At 38.8% G+C, this 17,542-nt stretch overlaps 1 protein-coding gene across 1 annotated transcript in view; it reads right to left on the minus strand.

Moving 5' to 3' along the window:
• Positions 1 to 14,371: 14,371 nt before the first annotated feature.
• Positions 14,372 to 17,542, minus strand: part of LOC124712375 (protein lin-28 homolog) — a 94,744-nt gene continuing 91,573 nt past the window's right edge. The window contains exon 5 of the mRNA XM_047242671.1: positions 14,372 to 14,639. Coding sequence (XP_047098627.1) covers positions 14,372 to 14,639 — 268 coding nt within the window. The remainder of the gene's footprint in view (positions 14,640 to 17,542) is intronic.

The raw sequence follows: 17,542 nt of genomic DNA on the forward strand, positions 1-17,542 counted from the left end.
AATGGTACGAATTTATGATCATTTGTTTTGTTGCTACTGTCATCAGTGATCAGAAAATCATTTGCTTTATTGAGTTTCTTCATTTTAAACCTATTAATACTCTAAACTGCCTTGTCTTTGACTCCATAATATTGAATTTTTTGTGCTTAGTGTTTGAAATTTTCATATTTGATGCCATAGTGAAAAATTTTGCAATATTGCTTGGAGTGCACCTTCAAATCTTGATTAGATGTAATCCTCTCGTTTTGATGAATCTCTTTCTTACTGGTATGAGATATTTCAATCCCACATGTTAACCATCTTATTGCATAAATGTGTGTAAACTCTCTCATTAGTCACAATTAAACTTACTGTCTCAGTAGTTTTTTAGGATCTTATCTGAAAGAAATTAAGATTTTTGATTACCTTGAACCTGAAGAGATACAGCTTTTTTTGAAATCCTTCAATTTTTTCTGTAGGCCTACTTGTGGAGTTCCATGTGCTGGACTTAGACCCGAATGAGATGTCTTAAGAGCAAATGCACATTCTTCTGTTAATTTGTACATCCAACTGCAAGAACAGACTGACACTTTCACAATACTTTGAGATTAAATAAAGAGTATCATCTGGAGATGAGCTCTCTCTCTCTCTCTCTCTCTCTCTCTCTCTCTCTCTCTCTCTCTCTTCTTCTCTGTGGCAAAAGGAGGAGATGAGTTCATTCATAATCATTGCCAACTGGGTCTCTCACCTTCTTGTTATATTTTTCCTGCATGACACCATTGAATGTTAAGGGGGACAGGGCATATGGCCTGCACCTGTATGAAATCCTTAGAATATGCACATCCAGTTCCTAGCAAACTCATACTCATGACTGCACCTACCCAAACATGTAGTAAAATTGTAAGAATATTCATGTACATTATACAAGATGTTACAATAAGGTACGGCCAAACTTTCAGGAAACATTTCTCACACACAAAGAAAGAAAATATGTTATGTGGACATGTGTCTGGAAACGCTTACTTTCCACATTAGAGCTCATTTTATTACTTCTCTTCAAATCACATTAATCATGGAATGGAAACACACTCCAGCAGAATGTACCAGCGTGACTTCAAACACTTTGTTACAGGAAATGTTCAAAATGTCCTCCATTAGCGAGAATACATGCATCCACCCTGTCGCATGGAATCCTTAATGAGCTGATGCAGCCCTGGAGAATGGCATGTTGTATCACAGCCATCCACAATACGAGCACGAACAGTCTCTACATTTGGTACCGGGGATGCGTAGACAAGAGCTTTCAAATGCCCCCATAAATGAGAGTCAAGAGAGTTGAGGTCAGGACAGCATGGAGGCCATGGAATTGGTGCACCTCTACCAATCCATCGGTCACCGAATCTGTTGTTGAGAAGCGTACGAACACTTCGACTGAAATGCGCAGGAGCTTCATTGTGCATGAACCACATGTTGAGTCGTACTTGTAAAGGCACATGTTCTAGCAGTGCGGGTAGAGTATCCCGTATGAAATCATGATAACGTGCTCCACTGAGTGTAGGTGGAAGAACATGGGGCCCAATCAAGACATCACCAACAATGCCTGCCCAAACGTTCACAGAAAATCTGTGTTGACAACATGATTGCACAGTTGCATGCGGATTCTTGTCAACCCACACATGTTGATTGTGAAAATTTACAATTTGATCACGTTGGAATGAAGCCTCATCCGTAAAGAGAACATTTGCACTGAAATGAGGACTGACAAATTGTTGGATGAAACATTCGCAGAAGTGTACCCGTGGAGGCCAATCAGCTGCTGATAGTGCCTGCACACGCTGTACATGGTACGGAAACAACTGGTTCTCCCGCAGCATTCTCCATACAGTGACGTGGTCAGCGTTACCTTGTACAGCAGCAACTTCTCTGACGCTGACATTAGGGTTATTGTCAACTGCACGAAGAATTGCCTCATCCATTGCAGGTGTCTTCGTCGTTCTAGGTCTTCCCCAGTCGCTAATCATAGCCTGGAATGTTCCGTGCTCCCTAAGACGCCGATCAATTGCTTCGAACGTTTTCCTGTCGGGACACCTTCATTCTGGAAATCTGTCTTGGTACAAACGTACCGTGCCACGGCTATTGCCCCGTGCTAATCCAAACATCAAGTGGGCATCTGCCAACTCCGCATTTGTAAACATTGCACTGACTGCAAAACCATGCTCGTGATGAACACTAACCTGTTGATGCTACGTACTGATGTGCTTGATGCTAATACTGTAAAGCAATAAGTCGCATGTCAACACAAGCACCAAAGTCAACATTACCTTCCATCAATTGGGCCAACTGGCGGTGAATCGAGGAAGTACAGTACATACTGACGAAACTAAAATGAGCTCTAACATGGAAATTAAGTGTTTCCGGACACATGTCCACATAACATCTTTTCTTTATTTGTGTGTGAGGAATGTTTCCTGAAAGTTTGGCCGTACCTTTTTGTAACACTCTGTATACACAACTTCATGGGTCCCTAGTTTGTTGCTTGATATATTCATTGTGTAACTAAGGTCAATACAGAATATTTAGAGCCTGGCAGACAATGTAATCTCTCTTCTCCACGATTACTGTCATTAAATTACATTCATCATCTGATTTCCTCAGTATGAGTCAATCAAATGACATTTATGACGTGTTAAGAATACTCATATACTACTTAATGTCAAAAAGTACATTCTACTGTAATTCATAGGTAATTTGCACAAAAATTTCAGTGATAATGAAATAACTGAAGCATCAGTTAAGCTAAATGTGTGCCAAAAATATTGATTGATTGACAAATAGATAGATAGATGGAGAAAGAGAGTGGGGGGGGGGGGGGGGGGGGAGATGTTGGAATCAATAAATTTTTGATGCATTGTATCTGGTAATTACTGATGGAGTCTTTCATCAGTTCAGAAGTGCTATACAGAATATGAACTGCAACTTTTTGTCTAGCAGAACTGTTCTGGATCATAATAATACTCACTGCTTTTGGCTACTTCAGAATGTTGGCTGGAAATTTCTGTACCATACAATCTAGACTTTACGCTAAATTATTTATCTTCCCTTGTCTTAGACAAAGCTTGGTAGCAATGAAGAATTGAAAAGGAAGCTACTGCCATTCAGAATAAGAACACACCAGAAACTGTTCAGCTTTATGATAAAGATTTATTAGGTAAACTGGTTCTTCTATCAATTCTTTGTAGAACAACTTCATAGACATAAATGAAAAACTATAGTGCTTTGTGTGCTCTACACTTTTTATTTATTTTGTTAAGTGTTTTTTGGTTTACATGTCCATCACCAGATTTTAATTGACTACCATCATCAAACAGGATACAATATTTGTGAACAACAATGAAAAAGTTGTTACACATTGAGGGCAAGGTATGAACACACAACAGAAGTTCTTTTTGACAGGGCAGTGTTTATCACCTCCCATGAATAACTTCTCATAGTGTTATTCTTCAGTACTATATACTTGTCATATACTGACTTTATTTTATTGGAATTGTTAATTTAATTTAAACTGTTAAAGAGGCACTCATTTTTCAAATTCAGTATTAATGTTTTCTGGTTTGTTCCCTTTTTTTATTTACTATTTTTAGTAGCACAACCTCAGAACTGTCAGAGGTAACTTTTAGTCTGTGTTTGTACATTATTATGGATGTGCAACATCTTCTACAATATTGTTCATAAATATTGTACCCTCTTTGATGATCATGGTCCGTTAAACTCTGATGATGATTTTCTAAGCTGAAAACTGAGTGCCAAACTAAATTAATACGTTAGAAAATATACAGTATTGTATTTTTTTCTTTTGTTAGAGAAACATCTGTGAATGCACAATGAAACACAGCATTATTCTTTGGTGATGAACGCATGGACAATTTGCTTTTCTCTTTTATTTTTATTAGTATTCTTTGTATTGACATGTTTTTCAATTGATTGGTGTTCAAGCTTTAGAAAATAAAAAGTCATTGCCTGACTATTACATTGTATCTCTTCAGCAGATGGAGTCAAGCTGTAGTTGACCAAAGTGGTGACCCCATATATTGAATTCCGTTTTAGACGAGCAAATGCAGCACCATTTAGTATCATCTACTGCAGAGTCAGAGTGCCTGCACGACACACAGAGTATTACAGATTGGTGTGCTGCTTCGTTGAAACACATTGAAGATTAACAATGTGACATAGAAAACCAGGAAAATGCTGCTTTGAACTTTTCTATTGCATCAAGGAACAGCCATTTTCGGCGGATAACACCAGCAAGATCAAGACACACCCACTGCAGTTCATTCCTGATAAACCACAATTATGGCTTGCAATGCTCGATCTGACTTTCCAGCATCATGACACTGTAAACAAAGATAGCAAATTTGTGATTGCTGTTAGTGCGCTTGACAGTGAAACAGCAAAGATCAGTGCAGATATAATACTCCGCCTGCCTGCCACGCAGAAGCATACGCATTTTAAACAATTACTCCTTGAGCGACTACGTCGGCCTTTGCAACAACATATCCAACAAGCACTACATGGTGGAAAGAGAGGAGATAATTCACCTTTGGAGATTTGGTGGCACTTGCAAAGCTTAGTTGACAATACTGATTTGACAGATATATAACTGCAACATGTATGGCGCATACATTTGCCAGAGGCAGTTAGAACGGCTGTGGTGCTTTCTGAGGCACGCGATGTTTCATCGTGACTCTCACTAGCTGATGAGGTCTATGCCTCATTAGATGCGGGGCATAAGTTGTCTGTGACATTCGAATGCAGCAGTACAGACATTCAGAAGCTGCAGGGATACGACGATACCAACAAATGGACATCACTCAGCTATTGGATGAGCTGCGAAATTACATTGACAACTTGCAGTGACAGATATTGACACTGCTGGGAGGCAAAGCACCCACATACAAGAAGAGCAACAAAGAATGCAATGTGTCTAAGGAACATATCTGCAGGTACCACCATCGATTTGGAAACAAGATGACACGATGCACATCACACTGCAATCGCCCAAACAGCAGCAGGTTGAGTGTTTGAGCACCAGTGCCTACTACAGTGAGGTGAGAGCGTTGCCAGGAAACTACTAGTGACTAACCTTTCTTCTCTACCTTCACTGTCCCATTGACTTTTTGTTACAGACACTAAATCTGACAGCGCTTATCTAATCAACTCAGGCTCGGACGTCAGTGCATTGCCTGTTAAAAGTTGCCACGTGAAGCTTCCTCCATCTCAATCGAAGCTCACAGCAGCAGATCAGATTTTAATAATGACTCGTGGAAAATGCCAGATAGATGTAGACCTCGGTTTCTAATATTGTTTACCATGGATTTTTGGGATTGTGGATGTGTCAGACGCAATATTGGGCTCGAATTTCTTGTTTCATTATGCAATAGAAGAAGATATTGGCTTGTTGAGCATCCACCAGGGTAAGCTGAGCATTAGAGATATCCTAGGATGAGGTTCTCTGCCTACATTTGATGACAGACAGAAAGTGACACCACACGTGGCAAACTGCGAATTCATGCTGTGTGCGCAGACATTTAAGCACAACCTGGTCCATCACATCAGGACTATGTTCAGTCAACCAGTATCACAGCACCTGCGCCAGTTAGCTCCTGATTGTTTTGCTGCATCAAAGGCAGAATTTGAAGAACTCTTGTGCTCGGGAGTTGTCCATAGATCTGACAGCTCATGGTCATTGCCACTTCATCTAGTAAAGAAGAAAGATTGGACCTGTAGACCATGCAGAAGCTACCGAGCAGTCAATACCTGTACTATTCCCGATCACCATCCGATACCACATATTAAGGTTTTTACGCACGTGCTGGCAGGTGTAACCATTTTTAGTGTCATTGATTGCCAGAAAGCAAACCACCAGATACTGGTAGCCCCTTAGCACCTGCTGATATACTGAAGATGGCTGTCGTGACACCTTTCAACTTATTTGAATACCTCTGTATGCCATTTGGTTTGAAAAATCACAAACTTGGCAACAGTTTGTCGATGCAGTACTGAGAGGCTTACCACACTGCCTCACATACCTCAATGATATCCTGGTCTTTTTGGCAACCAAGAAATTTGCACGAACTGCATCTAAAGACTTTCACCAATGCATTGATGCATATGGCATTTTGGTCAATGAATCAAAGTGTTTATTTTTGCAACGTCAGGTGCCATTCTTGGGATACTCAGTGACAGCAGCTGGCATCAGCCCACTGCAAGATAAACTTGCCATTATCGAAGAGATGACTCACCCCATTGATTATCAACAACTATGTCAGTTCCTTGTAGCAGTAAATTTCTATAGACAACATCTGTCTAATACGGTGGCCATCCAGGCACCTTTGACGTCAGCATCAGCCGGCAAGGACGCAGTGGGCAAACGACCTTTGCAATGGACACCTGAGTTGGTGGCATTCGATAAGACCAAGGCATGTCTATGTCAGGCAATCATGTTGACACACCCGGTTCCTCAGACACGACTGGCAATTATTGTGGATGCTAGCCAGCAAGCCGTTGGCGCAGCTCTACACCAGCATGCCGAAGGTCATTGGCTGCCCCTGGGCTGCTGCTCCCATAAGCTTACGTCATCACAAGTGAAATAGAGCACTTACGATAGGGAATTGCTGGCAATTTATGGAGCTGTCAGACATTTCTGGCCACAAGTGGAAGCCATCCCATTCAGTTTTCACAGACAGCAAGCTTATTACTTTTGCCTTCAGTAGGAACAAGAATGGCTGCTCATCATTTAGAGAATTTGAATTAATTGCCCAATTCTTGGCAGACCTGCAGCATATAAAAGGAGCTGAGAACGTCATGGCAGATTTCCTGTTTTGGTTGTAATCAATCTCTCAAGCTATTGACTACAACAAGTTAGCTGCTGCACAAGAGACAGACCGACAACTCGCCAAATTCTGTTGCGACATCTGTGTTACGTCTGCAGCAAATACAACCTGCTGGTGAACCTTCGCAAGTTTAGTGTATCACAGGGAAAACTGAGACCTTTTGTACCTAATAAACTGTGATGGTAATTATTTGAATTATTTGACCGTGTATGTAGGCTGGCTCATCTGGGAATAACTGCCAGCATCAAACTGATGACGGATAGATTCATGTGGTCCAATATACAGAAGGACTGCTGTAGTTGGGCAAAAATGTGCTTAGATTGTCAGAGACAAGGTTGGATGACACATGCACAAAGCGAAAGGAGACTTCCCGCTTATGATGCAACATTTCACACATGTGCACCTAGATGTTGTGGGACCTCTATTTCTGTTGGAAGAATCCGTTAGCTCCTCACTGCAGTGGAACACTTCACCAGATGGGCAGAGGCAGTTTCATTATCAGACATTTCTGTGACAACGGTGGCAAGAGTATTTCTTTCATCATGGATCGTATGTTTTGGCTGCCCTTTATATGTCACTGCAGATCAGGGGCGTCAATTCAAATTGACACTGTTCTCAGAATTGCCCAACCTCCGTGGTTTCCACCACCATCATACCACGGCTTACCACCCAACAAGCAATGGAATGGTGGAACACTGGCATAGAACATTAAAATCTGCTTTAATGTGCCATGTGCAGCCTTGGTCGTCAGCATTGCCACTGGTTTAGTTGGGCCTCCCTACAGCATTAAAAGCAGATTTAGGAGCATCCACTGCAAAATAGGTTTATGGTAGGCCCTTAAGACTGCCCACAGAATGCTTCATTGATCAAACCAGGGCATGACAGACCGAATTGTCTTATGTACTGCAAACGGTGTGCAAGCATATGGTCAGACTACACCCATCCACTATCTCAAGACGTGGGGCAGTAACTACGTTTGTGCACAGAGGTCTACAGTTATATACATATGTGGTGCTACGGACAGACACTTTCAATTCAGCCCCCATATTCTGGGCTCTACAGAGTTCTCTCCCGGGACGAACATACCATGCATATAGATCAAAATGGGAAGACCCAAATGGTATCATTGGAATGCGTCAAACTGCACATATGTTACCGACTGAACAGGATGCATGCGCTGAACATGATATGTCACCTTCCACAGTAATGGACATGGATGACACTGTCTCGGTGCCACAAGAGGAAGTAGCACCATCACTGCTAGCACCGGAAGCTGAAGAAGTTAAAGCAGTGCCTTCAGTACACATGAAAGCTGGATGCCGGGTGAAATATAAGTATTCCTACATTCCTGGAGCTTCCCTCTATCATGGGGGTCTGTGTGGGAGTCACCAGAAGAACACCTGTGAATGCACAATGAAATGCACCATTCTTCTGTGGCAACGAGCACACGGACAATCTGCTTTACTCTTTGATTTGTATTAATACTCTTTGTATTGACTTAGGTTTTTCTGTTGACCTGTGTTTAAACTTTATAAAATAAAAAGTTACGGTGTGACTACTAGGTTGTATCCCTTCAGCTGACGGAGATAGGCTGTAGTTGTCCAAACATGCAGACAAATAGCCTCAGTTATTAATCAATTTTATTTATGCATGTTGTAATAAAATTTTCTTTGTTACTGTTGCCTTACATTGCAATTGTGACCAAATCACAAAAGAAATTATCAGGATGAAGTACATGTAATGTACCATTATGGCTTACACAGAACTGAAAAATTATCATTTTCACATTAAGTCAGGGAACCTGGATGTGAGAGGTCTAGGAAAAATTAATAACTTACAATTCATAGCATTTGTTGTTTCTGTTTATTCTAAAAACAACAAGTGGTTCTGTACAAAATCGTTTCTACAATGCATTTAAGTTTAACATCCTTACACTCACTTTCTTCCAACGTGTGCTCAGTAGGTACTATGGAGAATATGGAAAAGTCCCTGAGATTTTGATGTGTGAATGGAACTTGTTTAATCAGTTAAATCTTATTCTTGCAACAGCAATTCTCACTATGCTGCTTGAGTCACTCAATTTATGTTCTTTTCTTTCTTCAGTGTAAACAACAGAGAGAGTACATGAATTTTGGCGCAACATCTGTATCAATTGCACCAAAACTGCACATGAGACATTGTCACATAAAAGCAACACTGATTCAAAATTAATAAATTGTATAAATGTTTGCATGATGCTAGTTATATCTGTATTTTTAATTATACATTGACAAAATGTTTCTGTCATTTCAAAAACATGTGCACTCTCTTAAAGGAAAATTTTATTTATTATTTGCTTCTGATAATAATGATTTGTGATGAAATACTATTGTTTCCTGTGTAGTTGAAACACATAGATTCATAAAGTGTGCATAGCCTCTAGCTTCATGAAAACGTACTACAAAAATAGAACAACACTATACAAATCATCTGAAGAGAATAATTTTTGATCTGCAAGAACCCTACATAATACTACCAACAACTGCAAGAATACATTAAAACACAAAACAATGTAAAAATAATGCCCTAAAACTCCTATGCTTCACTCCTGTCAACAGGAAGAAAGTTACTTACAACCTAGACAACTGTAATGCTAATGACATCTACCTTGTACTCAAGACTTACTGTAATTTGTTAAAAATCTTTCTGAGGTAGTTAATGGACAGTAGTCTTTTGCATAGGAACCTTATTTCTAAAAGAAAGTTACAAAACTGCTTAAATAAAACAACTTCGTGACCCAGTCATCTCAGAGGCACCAATTTCTTGAGCATGAAGTACAATAACATGTAAATTTTCCTGACCCATTCAGAATCAACTCAGCACAGTATTTAAATGCACACACATCAGGTCATCACACAACAGCTAACATACAGTGATAAAAATATTCAATTATGGCTATTGTGAAATGAATACTGCATGTAATTAAAAGCATACAACGATAGAAATGTTCTATAATTAGATTAAACAGTCTTCAAATTCTGCACAGAACTTGTCATGTTGGATATCTGTTTTAATGCCAGAAATTGATGCCTTTTAAAACTATTTTGATTAAATAACTTAAAATGATGTATACTAATTCAAATCACACCACACACCACAAAAGGTATTTCACAGTGTTGCCATTTTTATGTCTGCATTCTATGAACATTATTGTCTGTTATTCCAGTAAGTCCAGTGTTGTGGGGAGTACCATACTAAAAATTATGCACACAGCAAATGAAAATAATGACATGCTTTAATACCAGGTAATCAAAATAATATTTAAAATAAATACGTTAATAAATTTACATACATACATTGCATAATTTTCTTTTTAAATAAACTTTCAAATTTATTAAAATGAAAAGCACCGAATAAAAAAAATCAATATTAACAATTTCTGATAATTTAAATGTGTGAAGACAACACTTTCACATGTAATGAAATTGCATCTGAATGAGATCAGAGGCTTGGAAGTTAAGGATGTGTTTTATGTTTCCTAGTTTACATTTTCAATGCTTGGTGAATCAACTTACAAATTCTTCTCTATAGAAAATATGGTTGGTATAAAAATATTTCTGTAAAATGCAATGACATAATTCTCTTCAAATGCTAGTGTTAAAATGTATACGTCATAGAAAAATGGCAACACAAGCTGTTACTCTAGTCACTCCACTTCTTCATTGTGATACCCCATAACACACTTGTGATTACTGTTGATGCAGCACAAGCATACTGTAATGAATGTAAGCCTACTATGATTATATGAACATTGTAACGACAAGGCATTAGCTTGGTCCCAAAAGTTAATTAATATTTAACTGTAATTTGTTTTCATGGTAAAATTTGATGATGAAATTGGACTACAGGTAGTTTTTAAAAAAGAAAAAAGAAAGCTGCTGACATTCAATACAGATATTAAGGTGTTTATCAGCTAAACATCTCACAAATTACACAGACTGATTTCTTTTGATCTGAAAACACATGAAACTAAGATCTCAATTGATATAATTTGGGGCTTACAACAGCAGCCTGAAAATCATAGCTGTCCCTTCAGCACTGACTCACAGTTCAAAACACTATGCATTTCACATTTGCTGGTTATACATAATAAACTGCAGTGAAGACAGTTGTAGAGGGAGTTGATCTATGCAAGTACAAAAATAATTGAATCTGACATAAAATGCTTTGTGAATATCACTGGAACGCTACACAGAAGCTTTGATCTACACTGACTGGTAGTGGCAAAACACTTTTCTCTAAATATAAAAGATACAAACAAATGTAGAATTCTGTAGCAAAGAACAATTCTACACATACAACCTACTTGAGAAGTGTTCATCCTGTGTTTACTGCAGCATATGAAACACAATCTGTGGTTATCAAATTAAAAAAAAAATGAGATGTTTGAAAAAAATGGTTTTGTTTTGTGGCAAGGCAAGATGACTTAGGAACACTCACCGTAATGGGGGACAATGCACCATTAGAATGTTTCCTGAAATTCCAACATAGTGGAATTGTCTGTCTATCATATGTATTGCAATTTCAGTGCATTAACTATCACTGTTTTAGGTTGGCTATAATATACCTATATAAACAAATATACCCTATTAAAATTGTAGCTGGATAAATGCACATGCCATTACATTTGATCAAATCAGTAGTACATACAGTCATTGGAATCTCATAATCTATGCTACTGGATTACTGCAACAAAAAATGAAAATGATAACAGAACTGAATGTCCAACCAGACTGGTAGAAATTCTAACTAACAAAACTGCAAAATAGTTCCAGAATTATGTACAATACAGAAGAAAGTATCTGCCTCTTTGGCAACAGTGCAACTATATTGCAGTAGATTCATGAGACAGTAATAACTGCATCCGTATGACACACTAATCAATCAAATCTCACTTCCTCAGTCCCAACCTCAATTCACAGCTCGATATGTTCAATTTTGTTATTCTGTGAGGCACTCCACTGCCAATACACCTCCATCTGAGATGTGTTATGTGTGTAGTTACAACACCAAGAGAAGAAAATTGCACACCTAGTTTTCTCCTGAATAATTTCAAGTAATCATACATCACTTCCAACATTTTTTGACAGCACTCTTAAAATTAATTTTCTTATTTACTACAGAATTTAACAACTCATGACAATTCAATAGATTATTTTGACTAATTTTATGATGAAATTTTCCTTCTTTGTTCTCTCAATTACTTACATCAATAGTATTTATACAACTCTGGTTCCGTATACAGATTTTGTATCACATAATGCACTCTTCTACTTCTCTGGCTCGTATTTGTGCACATCAGTGGAAATATTTTGGTACTTTAGATCTTTTTCAGTGACGAGTGGTACAACAAATATACAGCAGCATCAAATTTTACTTTGTCTCTCACAAACCAATTAATCTTGAAAAGAAAACTTTTTTTTATGTTCTGTGTGAAAATCTAGAATACTATGATAGGTTCCCAGAATAATTATTTATATGGTTGTGTTAGATGTGGGAACGGTGACATCAACTTGATAAACTACTGACATAATTATTTGTATTCATCAAAGTAAATTTGCTGCCTGAAGTTTGCAAATTTAAATATATCATGTCCTGGATAAGCAATACATTGCTGTGGGGTACATAACTGATTACCTTTAGGTAGCTACTGAAGATAATCAATGCAAAAGGACAAACAGAACAATGACATGCTGATCTCATGATAACCTTATGCATCCCCACTAAAAAAACTATGGACATTCTCTGCCTTTTAAATCTCTTCAGATTCATAGATTTTTGAAGCCTGATTTCTTTCATTTAAGCATTCTGAGAATCTTTTTCTTATCCAGGAATTGACAGAATGAAATCCTAACAATTACTGGACAAAATTATAAAATATCTCAGGGTTAAAACAAGAGAAACAGCTGTAGTAAAAATATTCAAGCACATGTATGCATTTCTCTGAGATATGCATGAAGTGTAGAAAATGTAATAAAACAGATATACTTATCTTACATTCTTCTTAACAAAATGCTAACAACAGATTTAAACCTTTGATAATGTTTTTGAATACATGCAAAATGCAAATGGTTAAGTAAGTATTCATCTCTTCCATTGAAATCACATCTGATAACATAGGCAAGATACTTCTTATTTGTTTTTATGTACTACAGACTGCAGCAGACATTACTATGGTTGTACACACTGTAAGAATTTGTGGTCTGGCTGGCAGCAGTATGTACTGTATCTTTCTTTGTAAGGTAGCTATATAAAACAAGTTTAAGATGTGACCTTCATTTCTCTCTGGGTGCTGTTTGCTTTTCTCAGTTTCTTATTCTAGCAAGAACCTGACAGTTCTTCAAATTGTGTTTCATCCTTTCACATGCAGATAATCTTTGGTTCATAAATTTAAGATTCCGTGGCTAATTTTCACATACTGGTGTCAGTTAGACCAGATGGCTGTAACGTTCAGTCTTTGAGCTCTTCACTCGAGAGTGAGTACATCCACTTCATTTTTCTACTGCAGACTGTAGTTCAATTTTGAAACATACAGGTTGATCTTGTAACAATTACTTTCTTCAGAACAACCACACTGAAGTTCAAAATAGCACAGACCTAGCTGTAATTAATATTCTGATATGATTATGGAGAAAAGCCATAGCTGTGCCTGTAAAATAATATTTCCTGAGATGTATAATATATTGTGAAGTACTGACAATCGAAGTAGATATGCAAGGAAGCATATAAAAAGACCTTGGCAAAGTAATAGGTAGCTTTGTCCCTGTGAGCAGCTGCCAACAATCAGGTATGTTTATCACTACAGAACAAGGGTCATTTTAATTTGATCGTCATCAACTCCATTGACTTTTTCTCTGTCGTAGTGTGTTTCTAGGCAAATTGCCTCAGTGATACTCTGAGACTCTTCTTTGAAACAGAAGTGATATTGCCACTTGTGTGTTAGCATGGAGAGTTACTTATTATTCAACATATTCAAGTTATTTTCAGGCAAGGGGCCTACGTTTTTTTCTGGTACATGTACATGTGAAAAGAAATGCAAGTTGTTTATCCAGTTAATATTGCTGCCGAATGATATAGCTGTGTAACACCGTCACTGCAGTAGGCTTAAGTTGAAATATTTCGGCCGATCGTTAGTGGTGTTGAGGAAGGACAATTACGCGTGATACTGTATAGAATAATGAGAAATGAAATATGCAAATATTTCAACGTTCTTCTTGAAATTTTTGTTTGCTAAAGACAGCAATTCTTGCAGAAAACAGGGGGCAAACGATTAAAAGACAAACGAACGCGTTATAAAAGTTAAAATTAATAATTTGCTTCGCATTATTCTTTCTGATCTGGGATGCATACTGGTATTATTGACATGTTGATGAATATGGGGCATTAACGATAGCAAGAGATGATACGGGAGACAGCAAGGGATGATATCGGAAACAAACTGTGCGAGAATGTGTGCATGTGTATTACTCTCCGCCCGCTGTGGTGGTAGAGGGCTGGACGCTAGCTTCGCCATCTGGCGGCACCGCCGCGGACGTCTCTGGATGTTCAGCTTCGCCTCCAGCGCCAGCAGATGGCACTGCCATCGACGGAGACTTTTTGTTCCGATCCGGCCGGGAGGGGCAGTCCGCGATGAGGTGGTCCTGCGATTTGCAGTGGTGGCAGCGCTTGGGCTGCGGACCCATGGTGCATTTCGCCGCTATATGGTTCGCGAACTCGCCGCAGTTGTAACATCTGTCAAACAAGATTACAGTTTCACTATACGACTTGAACAGCCACTAAAAATACTATTTCATATAATTGGATCTCACGTCCCTTAATTTAATTAATATACCGGTAATAAATCAAATTTAATATTCTTACAAGTAAAGGAAATACAGGGTGAACGTTGATAAAACCGCGGAACTGTAGAAACTGATTCCTGACAGGCTACGGACTAAATCGGGTCATATGTACAAATGTCCGGAAATGCATCGTTCCCACGGTAGATTGCGCTGACGAATTAAAGTTTCACTGATCACGTGCCGTGTATGTTGCACACAGATGATGATTATGCAGATTGATGATGCCACTTCTGGTACAGGTTGCTTCGTAGGTAAAGAGAACAAATGGCAGAAATCACATAATTGTGATGGTCTGATGCAAAATCCTTCCCGTCGAGGGAAATCCGCTACTGATATTCCTGTCACTTGCAACGAGTGCAAGAATTAGTAGCGACTGTCATGCAGCATACACATAATCGTACTTTGGCTTACATCATGTTGGCGGGCCACTTGCCTGGAGCTCGAACTAGGGTTCTTCTCAATATTCTGTAGAATCCGGTCCTACGCCGTCTCGCTGCAAGTTCGTCTGTCTGAAAGGACCTATGGTCACACAAACGCCTAAAAGTGACTTCAAAAGTTGTGTGATGTGCTGCCTGTCGACCGTTTCCATCTGCTTGACGGTACATAAACAGCATCTTGGCTTGTTCCCGACATGAATACCGGACCATTCTGCTGTTTACAGTACGCTGCGTCAGTCACACACCCTGTAATACTCAAGGAACACGAGGCAGAAACTTTCATTCGTCAGCGCCATCTACCATGGCAACGATGCGTTTCCGGACACCTGTTCACAGGACCTTTTTTTCCTCTTGTTCCAGTTAAGAATCCCTCCTTTTAAATTGTCGGTTTTATTAATGTTCGCCCTGTATAGTACTTTGGTCATCTGTAAGAGAAAGTCATTATCTCAGTTTTAGAAGTAATATGGATTTAATGCAAAGGTATCGTCAGTATGGTCAACACTGAAATAAGAAGTCTCATGGTATTGTTGTTGGGAACCGCGTAGGATCACTTCGTGAACAGTTACGGCGCGGTGATTTTTTGGAGTAGCTGATTGAAATCGTCTCAGAGCTAATAGCTTCTTCACTACAGCCAGCCTCGTCAACCACAGTCGGCAGACAATGGATTGAGCGTATTTTATATATTCGTAAACAACAGCTAGTTTAACACACGGAATTAGAGATGGCAGAAATCTTACATACAATTAAATTTGAAAAGTTTTTAATTTGTTGATATGCTCAGTGAAGCTACTCCTCACACACAATGATAGCTACTGTTGGTAGCGAACGCATCAAGTGAATATCGGCCCGAAGTCACAACTCATATTGAAACCAGATCGTTGATTGAAACAGCTACTCCCGTCAGTAACCGCACTAAAACTCTTCATGAAGAGAGCAAGTAACAGATCAGGCACATATATAAATATTGGCCACGGAAAGTTATCGAGTACCACCGCCCAAGTGTGTCATGTAGCGGCCTGGATACACGTATATAAACCACTGAAAATGCGTGTCACAAATTTACAAAACACATTTTTGTTGCCCAACATTTTGGTCAACGACATAAACATAAAAATCAATTCACATAACAATACTGGGAACTATAAGAGTACATCCTGTTATTTATTTGATACTACTGATATCTCGTGGCCAGTAAGAGATCGTGTTTTTGCTTTATTAAGTTCTAAATGTAGATCTATGTACTTCCGTTTGTAGTATATTACATATACCAGAGCTAAAATTAATCTACAATCAAAATTGGTAGTGAAGGCTCCCGTAAACGAGCAGACTTGTTTGACAAATTCGCACTTGTCTAGCCGCAGACTTGTGGTACAAGCTCGTACACGTACAAACAATGTTTGCCAATTCAACCCCACATTGAAGCACCGCTGTTTGTGATCGAGAGTATTTCGACAGCTGTGAGAATGACCACAAATGCAGGGAAAGCAATTCTGGCATTGATTTTGACACTGTTTACAGAAGAAGAAAATAAGACGATGGTGCAGGAAATAGCAAAAAATGAGAGAGTTAGCCTGAAACTCTGCTAAGGAACTATTATTCTCAGAAGCCGATGATTGCAACTTCCTTCGAATGGCCAATGAAACCATTAATAACTTGTTAAGGCCCTCGTTTGTCAGATTCGCTCTTATCTAGCCACGGATGTGTCAAACAAGCCCATACACGTATAACGAAGTTCTTCAATTTAACTTTGCTTTTGAAGCAAACTCTTTTCATGTATGCCGTATTTGGGCACTAGCAGGAATGGCTGCAAATGCAAATAAAGCACTTCTAACATTGACTCCGGCACCATGTTTAAAGAATAATAAGTAAACAAGACTTTGATCCAGGAAACGATTTAAAATGACAGAGAAATATAAGCGGAAACATGTTAAAGGAAATGTTACACCCAGCACCGGTGATTACATAAACTTTCTGCGGGTGGACAGTGAAACTTTTAGTACATTGTTTATGCACTGATGAGCCAAAACATTATGACCACATGCTTAATAGCTTGTTTGTCCGTCTTTGGAACGAAAAACATAACTGATTCTGCGTATCAGGAATCCGACATTTTGTTGGTAGTTTCTTGCAGTACGTGGCATTAGATATCTACACTAATTCGTGTAACTAACGAGCTGCTGATCAGCGTACGAGAGACCCAGATGGGTTCCATAGGATGTAGATCAGGCGAACTTGGTAGCCGAGGCATCTACGTGTGTTCATTATAACGTTTCTCAAACCACTGTAGCACGGTTCTGGCTCCGAGGCACATACAATTATATTGCTGAAAGATGACATCGCCGTCGGGGAAGACATC

This window comes from Schistocerca piceifrons, chromosome 8 (genome assembly GCF_021461385.2).
Source record: "Schistocerca piceifrons isolate TAMUIC-IGC-003096 chromosome 8, iqSchPice1.1, whole genome shotgun sequence".
In the NCBI taxonomy this organism is placed as follows: domain Eukaryota; kingdom Metazoa; phylum Arthropoda; class Insecta; order Orthoptera; family Acrididae; genus Schistocerca; species Schistocerca piceifrons.